General features: G+C 43.1%; 2 protein-coding genes and 1 long non-coding RNA gene across 4 annotated transcripts in view; 1 reads left to right on the forward strand and 2 right to left on the reverse strand.

Moving 5' to 3' along the window:
* Positions 1–16195, reverse strand: part of LOC124280726 (lipoxygenase homology domain-containing protein 1-like) — a 124333-nt gene that overhangs the window by 68911 nt on the left and 39227 nt on the right.
* LOC124280725 (cytospin-A-like) lies at positions 6738–12776 on the forward strand. 2 transcript variants are annotated; one of them, XM_046716710.1, is made up of 2 exons: positions 6738–9310; positions 12054–12776. In XM_046716710.1, exons 1-2 carry the CDS (start codon positions 7236–7238, stop codon positions 12169–12171), a joined length of 2193 nt encoding a protein of 730 aa, XP_046572666.1. In that variant the 5' UTR covers positions 6738–7235; the 3' UTR covers positions 12172–12776. The 2 variants fall into 2 exon arrangements, with proteins under 2 accessions (XP_046572666.1, XP_046572665.1); XM_046716709.1 differs by having other exon boundaries at positions 6738–9331; positions 12071–12775.
* On the reverse strand, positions 12494–13020 carry LOC124280727. Its single transcript, XR_006899756.1, has 3 exons — positions 12978–13020; positions 12788–12869; positions 12494–12543 (listed from the first exon to the last, which is right to left on the reverse strand). It is a non-coding gene; the product is annotated as an uncharacterized LOC124280727 (long non-coding RNA).

The following is a 16195-nucleotide window of genomic DNA, read 5'->3' on the forward strand; positions in this document are numbered from 1 at the left end:
TTTCATAAAACCCTCTCTGCAAAATAATCCACCCTATCATAAAAATCGCTCTGCAAAAAATCTATCCTTTCATAAAACCTTCTCTGAAAAAAACACCCTTTCATAAGACACTCTCTTCCTTAACTCAAACCCTCTTAGACCTCTCTTCATAAACTACACCCTTTCATAAGACCCTCTCTTCCTTAACTCAAACCCTCTTAAACCTCTCTTCATAAACTACACCCTTTCATAAGACCCTCTCTTCCTAAACTCAAACCCTCTTAAACCTCTCTTCATAAACTACACCCTTTCATAAGACCCTCTAAACCTCTCTTCATAAACTAACTCAAACCCTCTCAAAACCTCTCTTCATCTCTTCATAAACCCTCTCTTCCTACACCCTTTCATAAACTACACCCTTTCATACACAAGACCTTTTTCTGCAAACACTCCAACCATGAAAAAACACCTTCTCTTAAAGAACCACATCATTAAGCAAGGAAGAAACACCTCCTTCTCATCTAAATCAGTACATCCTTTCATAAAACTCTCTTTAAAAACCTTTCATACTTTCACAAAGCCTTTCTTACTAAGTACTCCCTTTTATAAACCAAAAAAACATCAATCTCCCTCCCGCATCTTAATTTATCCTTCCCCTCAATCCCCCCGAACACGATCCCTCCAATAACGAGCGTAGCATCAACACACTAACATGTTCCGATCCCAAGATCAGCACCCTGCTCCGCTAACACCGTCATAATGACACTCAAGAGGCAATTAAGATATGCATGTCTTGTGATGTGGAGAACATGGGCTGACAGTAGCACATCAACTGTCCCCCCTCACACTTACACAGACCCACACACTGAACAACATCAGGCTGGGTTATCAGCTGTCTCTACTTGCTTTTTGGATGTGCACTGCAGGCATAAGACACATGTGAGAAGAGTTACGGTATTCATCATAATAAACCCCACCCCCTCTCCAATAAACACCACCTGACCATCCCTACACCGAACTGTTAGTGATCTTCACAAACTGAGTTTAGTTTTATACCACTTTTAGCAATATTCCAGCAATATCACGGCAGGGGTACCAGAAATGGGCTTCACACATTGTACCCATGTTGGGACTCGAACCTGAGTGTTTGGCGTGGAGAGCAAACGCTTTAACCACTAGGCTACCCCCTATAATAAAGACACACTACATGGACAAGTCTGTTACACAGCAGTCTATATTTTCATCAGTATATTAAAGATATTGTCAGAAAACAGCAGCACTGAAAGAGTATCTAATTTGCCTTGGAACTATTATCAAAAAAATTAATTTCTATGGATGCTTATATCTCAAGGAAACCTAATCCGTGTTTAAAAATGTTATCCGTCCCCAACTCATGTCTTCCCCAATTCCTCAACTCCTTCATCAATTCTCTTCCTGACTTGTGCCCCGTTCCATGAAGCCATCTTCAACAACCCAGGCTTGTCGTAAGAGGCGACTAACGGGATCGGGTGGTCAGGCTCGCTGACTTGGTTGACACATCACATCATATCCCAACTGCATAGATCGATGCTCATGCTGTTGATCACTGGATTGTCTGGTCTGGACTTGTTTATAAACAGACCACTGCCATATAGTTGGAATATTGATGAGTGCAGCATTAAACAACAAACAAACACTAAGCCATATTAGTACCATGACAATTATAAGAATACACTCCGAAACTTCAAAATTGTGACATCACCTGATGAACGAGTATTAATATACTGAAACACTGGATTCCTCATTAAAACTTTTCTCCTTTTATGTGTTTCCATCAACAGATTTTAAAACAAAATAGTTCCCATATTTAAAAGTGTTATCATGAATGAGGGAGTGAATGGACGAAGTGGGACCATCCCTAGTTGCTGTTTCGTAATTCTCTCCTTACAAGAGCTAAACCACCTGGTGTCGCTATCAAAATGTTTGTTAACAGATGTTAATGCCTGTGAGCTGGAACTGATGTAACACGAAATATACGTAGATATGTCGACACTGACGTCGTAAATGTTCACGACACTCCCGACTTGATGCATCAGGAGTGTCTTTAATGCTGAATCAATTTAAAAGTAGTAGAAATATACAAATAAACTGTTTCCTTAACATTCCTGCTTAAGTAAAGCACAATGGCTTTGGAGCAAGCTGTGTGGGCAGGAAACAAGTTTTGTTATTGAAACCCACACTGACTACGAAAGGCTTCAGTCTGTCTCAGACCAACTAACAAGAAACACTCTGTCCCTGCTGTGACCGTTTGTCTTGGGGGTCTTTGATCGTTCCATGGTGTTGTTGACTGTCAAAACATGGTTACGTGAACATTGTGCTGATGCAGCATTATCAAACCTCACTCACTCGGCCAACCATCAACCAGGCAAACAGGTGTCTCTACACTCCAAGACAGGCATGTGGGTCCCTAAACCCCTACCTCTAGACAGGCACACACTTGTCCTCCCCGCCCCAGACAGGCAGACATATGTGTCCCCTCACTCCCCCAGACAGGCAGACATATGTGTCCTCCACCCTCAGACAGGCAGACATATGTGTCCTCCACCCTCAGACAGGCAGACATGTGTGTCCCCCACCCCCAGACAGGCAGACATATGTGTCCCCCACCCTCAGACAGGCAGACATGTGTATGCCCCACCCCCATACAGGCAGACATATGTGTCCCCATCCCCAGACAGACAGACATGTGTGATCCCTCACCCCCAGAAAGGTAGACATGTGTGTCTTCTCACCCCCAGACAGACGTGTGTGTGTCTTCTCACCCCCAGACAGGCAGACATTGCATGTCCCCCGCCCCCAGACAGGCTGGCATGTGTGTCCTTCACCCCCAGACAGGCAGACATGTGTGTCAACCACCCCCAGACAGGCAGACATGTGTGTCAACCACCCCCAGACCGGCAGACATGTGTGTCCCTCATCTCCAGACAGGCAGACATGTGTGTCCCCTCCCCAAACAGGCAGACATGTGTGTCCCCCACCCCCAGAGAGGTAGACATGTGTGTCCTCCACCCCCAGACAGACATGTGTGTCTTCTTACCCCCAGACAAGCAGACATGTGTGTCCCTCATCCCCAGACAGGCAGACGTGTGTGTCCCCTCACCCAGACAGGCAGACATGTGTGTCTTACTCTTCCAGACAGGCAGGCACGCGTGTCCCCTCCCCCAGACAGGCAGACATGTGTGTCTCCCGCTCCAAGACATGCAGACATGTGTGTCCCCTCCCCAGACAGGCAGACATGTGGTCTCCAAGACATGCAGACCATCCCTCCCTCAGACAGGCAGACATGTGTGTCCCTCCCCCAGACAGGCAGACATGTGTGTCCCTCCCCAACAGACATGTGCCCCCTCCCCCACACAGGCAAACATCTGTGTCCCCTCCCCAAACAGGCAGACATGTGTGTCCCCCACACCCAGAGAGGTAGACATGTGTGTCCTCCACCCCCAGACAGACATGTGTGTCTTCTCACCCCCAGACAGGCAGACATTGCGTGTCCCCCGCCCCCAGACAGGCAGATATTGCGTGTCCCCCGCCCCCAGACAGGCTGACATGTGTGTCCCTCACCCCCAGACAGGCAGACATGTGTGTCAACCAACCCCAGACAGGCTGACATGTGTGTTTCCCACTCCCAGACAGGCAGACATATATGTTCCCTCCCCCAGACAGGCAGACATGTGTGTCCCTCAACTCCAGACAGATAGACATGTGTGTCCCTCAACCCCAGACAGGCAGACATGTGTGTCCCTCACTCCCACACAGGCAGACATGTATGTCTTCTCACCCCCATACAGGTAGACATGTGTGTCTTCATACCCCCAGATAGGTAGACATGTGTGTCTTCATACCACAGACAGACATGTGTATCACCTCACCCCCAGACAGGCAGACATGTGTGTCCCCACCCCCAGACAGGCAGACATGTATGTCTCCTTCCCCCCAGACAGACAGACATGTGTGTCCCCTTCCCCCAGACAGACATACATGTGTATCCCCCAGCCCCAGACAGGCAGACATGTGTGACCCACCCCACCCCCAGACATGCGTGTCCCCCCACCCCCAGACAGGCAGACATGTGTGTCCTCCTCACCCCCAGACAGGCAGACATGTGTGTCCCCACCCCCAAACAGGTAGACATGTGTGCCTTCTCACCCCAGATAGGTAGACATGTGTCCCCTCCCACAGACAGACAGACATGTGTATCCCTCACCCCCAGACAGGCAGACATGTGTGTCCCCACCCCCAGACAGGCAGACATGTGTGTTCCCCACCCTCCAGACATTCATGTCCCTCCCATCCCCCAGACAGGCAGACACTGTGTGTCCCCACCCAGACCAGACATGTGTGTCCCCACCCCCCTCGTGTCCCCTCACCCCAGACAGGCAGACATGTGTGTCTTCTCACCCCCAGACAGGCAGACACACGTGTCTTCTCACCCCCAGACAGGCAGACATTGTGTGTCCCCCAACTCCCTACACCTTATCAGGCAGACACATGTATCCTATCTGTATCCATTCAATGACGTCCATCTGAAAGAATTGTGCAGCAGCCCATTGCCCACTATATCTATAGTTATGATTTAGGGACATCCAATACCACACAGCTTTAGGTATTCTAGATATGTAAAGAAAGGCGGTACCTCCTGACTCAGCACATCACACACATACACATCCTTTAAAAGATGACACTGAAATGCACAAATGATAATTCAAGCTCCAAACAAATGATGATATCACAAAAGGTTCGACATCTTTTTTCACAATTCCATGCAAATGAATCATAGCTTGGAATTAAATCTTCAACAATGGTGTATTCCTTGAATCATTCTCATGACTCATAATCAGGACACAAAAAGCAAATTTGATTAAAATAAAGAAATTAAATGCAGCATATAATTTTAATTCCGAAATGAATTGTTGGACATGTAGCAGGCCCCAAATGGTAAACATTCAGACTTCAGACTTGTATCAAGCTGTTCAAGCCTCCACTTAAACGAAGTGAAAACTGATTAATTGTTCGTTTAATTACCAGCCTGGTCCTGGTGCCTGTGATTCACAGACTCTCGCAGACAGGCTTACATATTGCAAGGAACTAGGCTGGATTGGCAGTTTTTACCTCTGAGGGAAAATGTTTGTTTATTCTTTCCATGAACATTTTCCAGAGCAAGCCTGAAGCTAACTGTTCCCCATCTTGGTACTCTCTCAGTGCCAGCCCTTGCCTGCGGCACAGACGAGAACCAGAAATCAGTGCCGTGTGTATATACACCAATACTTACATTACACATCAGGCGCCAGAGTCAAATCAATTGCCAGTCAAGACATAAATTATAGAAACACTTGCATAGAGTATTGGTTGGAGGAATGTGAGTATGGGTTCGTATATTTTTTTTCTTGCTTTGTCAAAAAATTTGTTGCAGTTATCGCTATTTCCACTCTATGCCTCTCATACTAAAATGAAGAAACTTAAGAAACTGGACCCAAAATTGTCTAGTCTCCAGGGCAATTGATGAAATATTGTTTACAGGCTGAGAATGTTTACATGGGGACCACTAGTATCAACGGACAGTGACAGAAAATAGGCAGTGACAGACAAAACCATCACCAGGTAATGACAGACAAAACAATCACCAGGTAATGACAGACAAAACAATCACCAGTTAATGACAGACAAAACAATCACCAGTTAATGACAGACAAAACAATCACCAGGTAATGACAGACAAAACAATCACCAGTTAATGACAGACAAAACAATCACCAGGTAATGACAGACAAAACAATCACCATGTAATGACAGACAAAACAATCACCAGGTAATGACAGACAAAACAATCACCAGTTAATGACAGACAAAACAATCACCAGGTAATGACAGACAAAACAATCACCATGTACTGACAGACAAAACAATCACCATGTAATGACAGACAAAACAATCACCAGTTAATGACAGACAAAACAATCACCAGTTAATGACAGACAAAACAATCACCAGGTAATGACAGACTAAACAATCACCAGGTAATGACAGACAAAACAATCACTAGGTAGTAGAAGAAGACAAAACAATTGCAAGGGAATAATAGACAAATCAATCAATGGAAGTGAAAGCCAAAAGAAATCAGTTTAAGTGAAAGACAAAACAATCACCAGATAATGACAGAAAAACAATCACCAGGTAATGACAAAAAGCAATCACCAAGTTGTAGAAGACAAAGCAACTGAGTAATAACAGACAAAATAATCACCATTTAGTGACAGACAAAACAATCATCAAGTAGTAACAGACAAAATAATCACCAGGTAATGACAGATAAAACAATCACCAGGTAGTATCATACAAACATGGTACAACTGTACCACAGAAGTTGCTATCCTTGCTATCTTGTCAGTATTAATCAACTAAAAATGACACCCACAGATCTTATCTCAACACATTCCATTTTTTATTAAACCCCAAATATAAAAAAACCATTCCAATTTACCAAAAACAGCATGCCAATATTAATCATATTCTCATTACGGCAAAGAATATAACAATTCTTTCTGCCACAGCCGTGTTCAACGCTACAGCTGAGCAGCTCTCAAGGAGTCAGGAAACGTTTACGAGGAGCTAACTACACAAGTGTGCAAGACAGTAGCGGTGCCAGGAGAGTGTAAGCTCCACCAGCCTGCCGGTAAAAAGACCCCACATCTCACTTCCCCCTCAGTTCTGTGAGGCCTGGCGACCAGTCTACACCAGTGGTTTCTACTACACAAGGGCTGCATGGTGGTGGAGTACGATAAGTGCCTGTCACATGATGGATTTATTCCTGTGGAGTGTTCACTGATTTATTCTGTGTTTATCTCACTTTACAACTGGGATTGTTTCAATATGATTCTGTAAAGCATTTGTTTAATCTGGATTAATATTCATCACCGTCAATCTCAACAGGGACTGTCATGTGACCCGATACCTTGAATCTGAGTTGTTCAACAAGAAACAAGAAACAGAGAACATCTGTGTTTGAATTCAAATTCAAACTCAAAGATTCTGCTTTGGATCATAAATCATTGTTAATTGTTGTTTATGGACTTGACAATGCAGGCAAACAGAGCCTCAAAAACTTATCCCAAAGTGTTTCTCATTTGAGCCCTGTTTTTCCAATCAAGGAGATATCTATAAGAAGCAATCTGTTTTTACTCTCTGTACTTTCTTGCATTGAGTTAACATCCATCAGCAACATGGCTCAGCTACTGAGATTCATTCAGGTTGTGATTCTATCAATCAACATTGGAGTGTTTGCGACGTTTCTACCGCAAAAAGATGTGCACGTCGCCGAGGAAACTTGTGTCATGAGCTTTGTAATTCCCAGTGAAAAGGTGAAAAATTCGTGTCAGATAGATGAAAGGGTCAAACAACGAATGAATCGTATGGAAACGAAGTTAAATATGTACAGACGAGAGGTAAGCCAACTTCAAGGTCGTCTTCAGAAAGAAAGACAACTCTTTCATGATCGACTTCAAGCCCTGGAGGCTAAAATGACCACTTTCAATCCAATGAACTATCACACATTGGAAAAGAAGTTAGAAAATATGGAAATAGTTCTGAAGAAAGGAAGCGAAACTTTGGAGCCAGTTGATAGGAGATATTCTGATGTCAACAAAGGTGGGACTTTTAAAACAAATCTATTACATGACAATGAAAATCTGGAGAATCTTGTCAAACCAATTGTCATATCCGAAATTGAAAACTACTTGGAGAATTTCACCAGAAAGTCTGAAGGTAGTGAAAAAAATCGAAATATCGAGAACAACGAAATTATGGACATGTGGCCCCGAAGTGACCAATCATATGCTGTGGAAGAAGATATGAACAGAAACATAAGCAAAACTAACGTCATGATCCAAGAAATTGAAAACCTCCAAAACAAATTGAACCAGACGGGTGATGCTTTGGCTTCAGCGCTTGGGAAAATACTTAAAAACATTACAATAAAAGGCAACAGCGTTGTTTATCGTGACAATGTCACACAATTATCAAACAGTTCCCAGAACTCAGACCAACCAAAACAATCAAGGGAGGTAACCCATCAGATGGAAAAAGCTTCATCAAGGATTTCTGGAACTGAAGGTGGGTCTGACAGTCAGAACGATCAGAAACACGTAAATGATAACATGTATGTTGCTAACGTGTACTCGGACGAACTGGAAGAGCTGCTCCGATTGGAAATCAACAACCTCTTGCAATCTCATATGGAGGAAGTCATCAACCTCATGAGGAAGCAGTCGGTGAAACTTGTGACAGCTGTTGACGAGCAAGGGAAAGACATTGATAAAATTGAGGAAGGACATGAAGAAACGATGAAGCGGTTGCAGGACAGAGTTGACGGAATCAAACTTGAACTATCATCCATCTCACAGGCAGTTCAAGAATTTTATGCCAAAATGGAAAAAATGCAGAGTTTGCAAGTAATTGTGGAAGAAATTAAGAAAAATATGAGTTCTATGTCAGCTTCACGCAATCAACAAATGGTGAGCAGAGTAGACGAGCATGGAAAGAAGCTGAGGACACTTGATCGATTGGGTGGGATCTTCCAACAATCCCTTCAGCATTATCGAAATGAAAGCAAGATGGCTTATACAGACATGCAACATAAACTGGCAAGCCTTGAGGTCAACCTGGCTCAGGAACTGTCCTTGGAGCTGTATTCGAATATCACCTCTCAGTTCAATCGGCAATTCGATCGTTTTGATAACACACTGAAAAGCAGGTCAAATTCCATGGAGACAGCTGTTCGTAATCTGGAAGACAATTCGGTTCTTCTTCAAATGGACATCAAGAATTTAGAAAGGCGACATAAGTCGAAAACAGGAAAGCTGGAAGAAGACTACAGGAATTTGAAAAATCGTGTTGATAGAGTTCTTAACCAGAACCGCAAATTGATAGAAAATGTCAACAGCATCAAAGGAGAGCAAGCGTCACTCCAAACCTGGGTGAACACGACATCCTTAACCCTGGATAGTTTAGGAATTGAATTCCGGCTCAGTGTCACCGACACGTGGGTGGAGTATGACTTTGATTATGACACGTCCCGTACGGCATGTTTCGGCAAGCAGTATATCAGGAAGACCAAGTACAAGAATGCACGTCTGGCAGGAGTTGTGTTGTGTAACAATAACCGCTATAAAATCATGCTAGCAAACTGTGTGCGGGAAAAGTTCTTAAATGTTGGCGATATAAACGGTTTCGGAGAGGATCATTGTGAATTTGTTGGGACCACCAAATCTTCCGTTATCCTCCTAAGTCCACCTGCCATATCAGCAAAAAACAGAAGAAGGTAAAGCACAATTTTAATTTTCTTTAACCTTTCATTCTTTCTTTTCTGACCCGTGAAGATCCGAGGTAAAATAGGTCTTCAGCAACCCATGCTTGCCACAAAAGGCGACTATGCTTGTTGTAAGAGGTGACTAATGGGATCGGGTGGTCAGGCTTGCTGCCTTTGTTGACACATGTCATCGGTTCCTAATTGAGCATATCGATGCTCATGCTGTTGATCACTGGAATGTCTGGTCCAAACTCGATTATTTACAGACTGCCGCCATATAGCTGGAATATTGCTGAGTGCGGCGAAACTAAACTCACTCACTCACTCTTTCTTTTCTTATGCACATCATGGTTTATAAAAACACAGACACAATTGCATGTGCAGGGTTGCATCGCTGAGGGAATAATTGATGTTGGATAAGTGAGTGAGTGAGTGAGTTTAGTTTTTCGCCGCTTTTAGCAATATTCCAGAAATATGACGGTGGGAGACACCAGAAATGGGCTTCACACATTATACCCATGTGGGGGAATCGAACACAGGTCTTGACGAGCTGTGCTTTAACCACTAGGCTACCCCACTGCCCCTGATGTTGGATAAAGAATTATTTGACACATAATTCCTGACCCATCACATACAAATGTACCACCCATTGCATACAACACAAAAAATCGTAATTGTTATATTTCTGACATTCTCAGAAAAAAGGAGCAATGGGGTAGCCTAATGGTTCATTCGTCATGCTGAAGACCCAGGTTAAATTCCCCTCATGAGTACAATATGGGGAGCCCATTTCCGGTGTCCCTCGCCATGATACTGCTGGAATATTGCTAAAAGTGGTGTAAAACCATACTCACTCACTCACTCCTCAGAAAATGCCTGGATAGGAAAACAATGAAATCACTATTTTGGTATGTGACTCAGCCTGGTATCACCCTATCCCAACAAAATATGTGACTAAGCCTGATATCAACCTATCCCAACAAAATATGTGACTAAGCCTGATATCAACCTATCCCAACAAAATATGTGACTAAGCCTGATATCAACCTATCCCAACTAAATATGTGACTCAGCCTGATATCAACCTATCCCAACAAAATATGTGACTAAGCCTGATATCAACCTATCCCAACAAAATATGTGACTCAGCCTGATATCAACCTATCCCACCTAAATATGCCTGACTACAAAATATGCCTGATATCAACCTATCCCAACAAAATATGTCACTAAGCCTGATATCAACCTATCCCAACAAAATATGTGACTAAGCCTGATATCAACCTATCCCAACTAAATATGTGACAGAGCCTGATATCACCCTATCCCAACAAAATATGTGACTAAGCCTGATATCAACCTATCCCAACAAAATATGTGACTGAGCCTGATATTACCCCATCCAAACAAAACATGTGAGGGAGGCTGATATCACCCTATCCCAACAAAATATGTGACTAAGCCTGATATCACCCCATCCCAACAAAACATGTGAGTGAGGCTGATATCACCTTATCCCAACAAAACATGTGAGTGAGGCTGATATCACCCTATCCCAACAAAACATGTGAGTGAGGCTGATATCACCCTATCCCCACAAAACATGTGAGTGAGGCTGATATCACCTCGTCCCAACAAAAAATGTGAGTGAGGCTGATATCACCTCGTCCCAACAAAATATGTGACTAAGCCTGATATCACCCCATCCCAACAAAACATGTGAGTGAGGCTGATATTACCCTATCCCAACAAAACATGTGAGTGAGGCTGATATCACCTCGTCCCAACAAAATATGTGACTAAGCCAGATATCACCCTATCCCAACAAAATATGTGACTAAGCCTGATATTACCCCATCCCAACAAAATATGTGACTAAGCCTGATATCACCTCGTCCCAACAAAATATGTGACTAAACCTGATATCACCTCGTCCCAACAAAATATGTGAGTGAGGCTGATATCACCCTATCCCAACAAAATATGTGAGTGAGGCTGATATCACCCTATCCCAACAAAATATGTGACAGACAGCTCTGTAAAGTACTCAACATACACATTAAACTGAATTTGTGGCTGATGTTTCCCACAGACAGCAAAAACCAAAGGGAGTGAATGGGTTTAATGACACTTCATACAATGTAACACATAACAAGGGGAAAGTCAGCAGTGATACCAGCCATATAGGTTGAATACATGAAGATGGGTATAGGTTCTGGAATCATTACTGGGCGTGCTAGTCCATCTCACAGTGCCTGAGCCACATTATTTTCCCTACTGCCTAGCCCTCCCTTCAATGCTTGAGTCCTAACTAAATCAAGTCTAGATTTCCTCCGGTTCTGAATTTCTTATCTCACTGGGGCTCGTTTTCAATAATAATATTACTATCAAACTGACATATATTCAGAGACTAAGCGTCAGTCCACTGGGCACAGGGACACAATACTGCATAGTATAATTGCACTGACTTGAAACCATGGTTGAAAGTCGCATTATGCAAATACTTGTATTATAAAGGGACGTTTCTTGAAACCATGGTTGAAAGTCGAATTATGCAAATGCTTGTATTATAATGGGAGATTTCTTGAAACCATGGTTGAAAGTCGCATTATGCAAATGCTTGTATTATAATGGGACAATTTCTTGAAACCATGGTTGAAAGTCGCATTATGCATTCTTGTATTATAATGGGACATTTCCAGTTTCTATGCAGGTCATTCATGACTTATTGAACCTTATATCTCATTCCAGGATTTGCCCGAGACAGCTGGGGTCAAGAGCCACGCAGGATGCATCTCAACTTCCTACGCCCCTCGCCTGCATGGTATGAGTGTGGTGTGCAAATCCCCTAGCAACCACTACTGAACACGATCTTCCAGCATCCCCTAGTGACCACTACACATCATCTTCCAGCATCCCCTAGCAACCACTACTGAACACGATCTTCCAGCATCCCCTAGCAACCACTACACAACATCATCTTCCAGCATCCCCTAGCAACCACTACTGAACACGATCTTCCAGCATCCCCTAGTGACCACTACACATCATCTTCCAGCATCCCCTAGCAACCACTACTGAACACGATCTTCCAGCATCCCCTAGCAACCACTACACAACATCATCTTCCAGCATCCCCTAGCAACCACTACTGAACACGATCTTCCAGCATCCCCTAGTGACCACTACACACATCATCTTCCAGCATCCCCTAGCAACCACTACTGAACACATCATCTTCCAGCATCCCCTAGCAACCACTACACAACATCATCTTCCAGCATCCCCTAGCAACCACTACTGAACAACATCTTCCAGCATCCCCTAGCAACCACTACACAACATCATCCTCCAGCATCCCCTAGCAACCACTACACAACATCATCTTCCAGCATCCCCTAGCTACACAACATCATCTTCCAGCATCCCTAGCAACCACTACATCTTCCAGCATCCCCTAGCAACCACCACAACATCATCTTCCAGTATCCCATAGCGACCACTACACATCAACTTCCAGCATCCCCTAGCAACCACTACACAACATCATCTTCCAGTATACCAAATCAACCAATACACACCTTATTAAAACATCTCCTAGCAACCATTACACAACATCATCTTCAAGGATACCATAGCAACCACTGCACATCACCACCTTCCAGTATGCCATAGCAACCACTACACAACATCATCCTTCATTATCATCTTCCAGCATTAGCAACCACTCCAGCACTACAACACTCATCATCTTCCAGCATCCTAGTATCCCATCTTCCAGCATAGCAACCAGCAACATCACTCCAGCATCCCTAGCAACATCAACATCTCTTCCAGCATCCCCTAGCAACCACTACACAACATCATCTTCCAGTATCCCCTAGCAACCACTACACAACATCATCTTCCAGTATACCAAATCAACCAATACACACCTTATTAAAACATCTCCTAGCAACCATTACACAACATCATCTTCAAGGATACCATAGCAACCACTGCACAACATCACCTTCCAGTATACCATAGCAACCACTGCACAACATCACCTTCCAGTATGCCATAGCAACCACTACACAACATCATCCTTCATTATCCCTTAGCAACCACTACACAACATCATCTTCAGTATGTATGCCATAGCAACCACTACTACACAACATCATCCTTCATTATCCCTTAGCAACCACTACACAACATCATCTTCCAGTATGCCATAGCAACCACTACACAACATCATCCTTCATTATCCCTTAGCAACCACTACACAACATCATCTTCCAGTATGCCATAGCAACCACTACACAACATCATCCTTCATTATCCCTTAGCAACCACTACACAACATCATCTTCCAGTATGCCATAGCAACCACTACACAACATCATCCTTCATTATCCCTTAGCAACCACTACATAGCACCATTCTACAGCATCCCCTAGCAATCACTACACTTCACCTTCTTCCAGCATCCCATGGCAACCAACGTGACAACATATTCCTGCATCGGCCACATAACACACCATTACCCCTGATCCCCTAGAAACCATACCAAGACGTATCACCATCTACAATCAAATTTGTCAAAGTCATCTTCTGGATGGCCCCCGAGAGATGGGCCATGTTTCCTGGATAGCCGGACACTGGTCAGTTGCCAGTGTTTGCTGTGTGGCCTAACTATGAGGAACAATCAAGGAGGATACTGGAATTTGTAAATACTTCAATAGGATTTTCTCACCATATATGTCAATACTGTGCTGTACAATGTGCAGAGGGTGTTAAAGGGTTAACTTTTAACCCAATGTTCCTTAGCCATGATGGTGCCTTACAGTTGAGCAAGTGTTAAAGGGTTAATGTATAACCCTGGCTGTGGCTTATACTGTGCAGCAAATGTTACAGATTAACATTTAACCCCAACAGGACCTTACAGTGCAGCAAGTGTTAAAGGGTTAAACCATAGCCCAGACTGTGGCTTATACTGTGCAGCAAATGTTACAGATTAACATTTAACCCCAACAGGACCTTACAGTGCAGCAAGTGTTAAAGGGTTAACATATAACCCAGACTGTGCCTTAAAGTGTAAAGACTGTTAAAGGGTTAATTTATAACCCAGGCTGCCTCTACGGATTGTGTTAAGTGTATAATCATTAACTCAAACTGTGCCTTACACAACAGCCTTGGGTTAACTTGTGACCCAGGCTGTGCCTTACAGTACGGATTGTGTTAAGTGTATAATCATTAACTCAAACTGTGCCTTACACAACAGCCTTGGGTTAACTTGTGACCCAGGCTGTGCCTTACAGTACGGATTGTGTTAAGTGTATAATCATTAACTCAAACTGTGCCTTACACAACAGCCTTGGGTTAACTTGTGACCCAGGCTGTGCCTTACAGTACGGATTGTGTTAAAGGTATAATCATTAACTCAAACTGTGCCTTACACAACAGCCTTGGGTTAACTTGTGACCCAGGCTGTGCCTTACAGTACGGATTGTGTTAAAGGTATATAATCATTAACTCAAACTGTGCCTTACACAACAGCCTTGGGTTAACTTGTGACCCAGGCTGTGCCTTACAGTACGGATTGTGTTAAAGGTATATAATCATTAACTCAAACTGTGCCTTACACAACAGCCTTGGGTTAACTTGTGACCCAGGCTGTGCCTTACAGTACGGATTGTGTTAAAGGTATAATCATTAACTCAAACTGTGCCTTACACAACAGCCTTAGATTAACTTGTGACCCAGGCTGTGCCTTACAGTGCAAAAGACTATCAAAGGGTTAACTCATATAACCTAACAGTGCCTTAAAGTGCTACAACAAACAAGAATAACCATCAAACCCTCTGAACCCTGTCCTGTGCCTTACAGAGCCTTCAACCCTTAAGAGTTAATTGTGACCTAAAATTACTGTACTTAACTGTGCCAATATACTATAAGCACACCATCAATTATGATATTCCCAAATGAGCGGTTCAAAACACTTCATGCGAGTGTGTATCTCTTCATTATCGGCCTCTAATGATAGCATGGCACCTGGAGCTTACTCTATAACCTTGCTCTACATAATTTATACACCTAGACATAAGTTAAGCAGTTCCATTTTGGTATTTTCATTTATCCTGAATTATCTGTCTGAATTATCTACCTTGATGACCTTGATCTAATTCAAATATATGACCCATACATCAAAGATACTTCTTTGGCCATAAGTACAAGAACACTCTTGATGGTTACAAGTATTTGGTCTCTGTGATGTGAGGGGCGGCAGGGTAGTCTAGTGGTTAAAGCGTTCGCTTGTCATGTCAAAAACCAGGGTTCGATTCCCCACATGGGTACAATGTGTGAAGCCCATTTCTGGTGTCCCCCACCGTGATATTGCTGGAATATTGCTAAAAGTGGCATAAAACTCAACTCACTCACTCACTCACTTGTGACGTGAGGGATTAGTTAAAAGGGTTGTCACCCAACCATTCCCATGGACCTATTAGAAAGCATGACATTAGATAATCAATTTCAGTTTCTGTGTTTTGATATGAGTATGTCACATAATTGAAAATCATAAAAGTGTAATAAAAAAGGGTTTAAACATAAATTAACATGGGAATATACAGTATGTGGTGCTTAATGTTTTTCTCGATGTATATACTATATTCTATGTGTTGAAACATATTTAAGCTTAGGTTTGGGCTTCACTTGTGTATTTTTCCCAGAAACATGTGTATGTGGATGTATTTATAGACTATCAGGAATGTGTGAATCCTATAAGAGATTGATTATTATACAGTATACATTAAAAAAATTATTATTTTGAACATCAGTTTAATATCACCAAGCACCAATGGTGAGACAGGTGCGAACATGAAACTAGGAGTT

Source organism: Haliotis rubra, unplaced genomic scaffold (genome assembly GCF_003918875.1).
Source record: "Haliotis rubra isolate DU_JTF1 unplaced genomic scaffold, ASM391887v1 Scf272, whole genome shotgun sequence".
In the NCBI taxonomy this organism is placed as follows: domain Eukaryota; kingdom Metazoa; phylum Mollusca; class Gastropoda; order Lepetellida; family Haliotidae; genus Haliotis; species Haliotis rubra.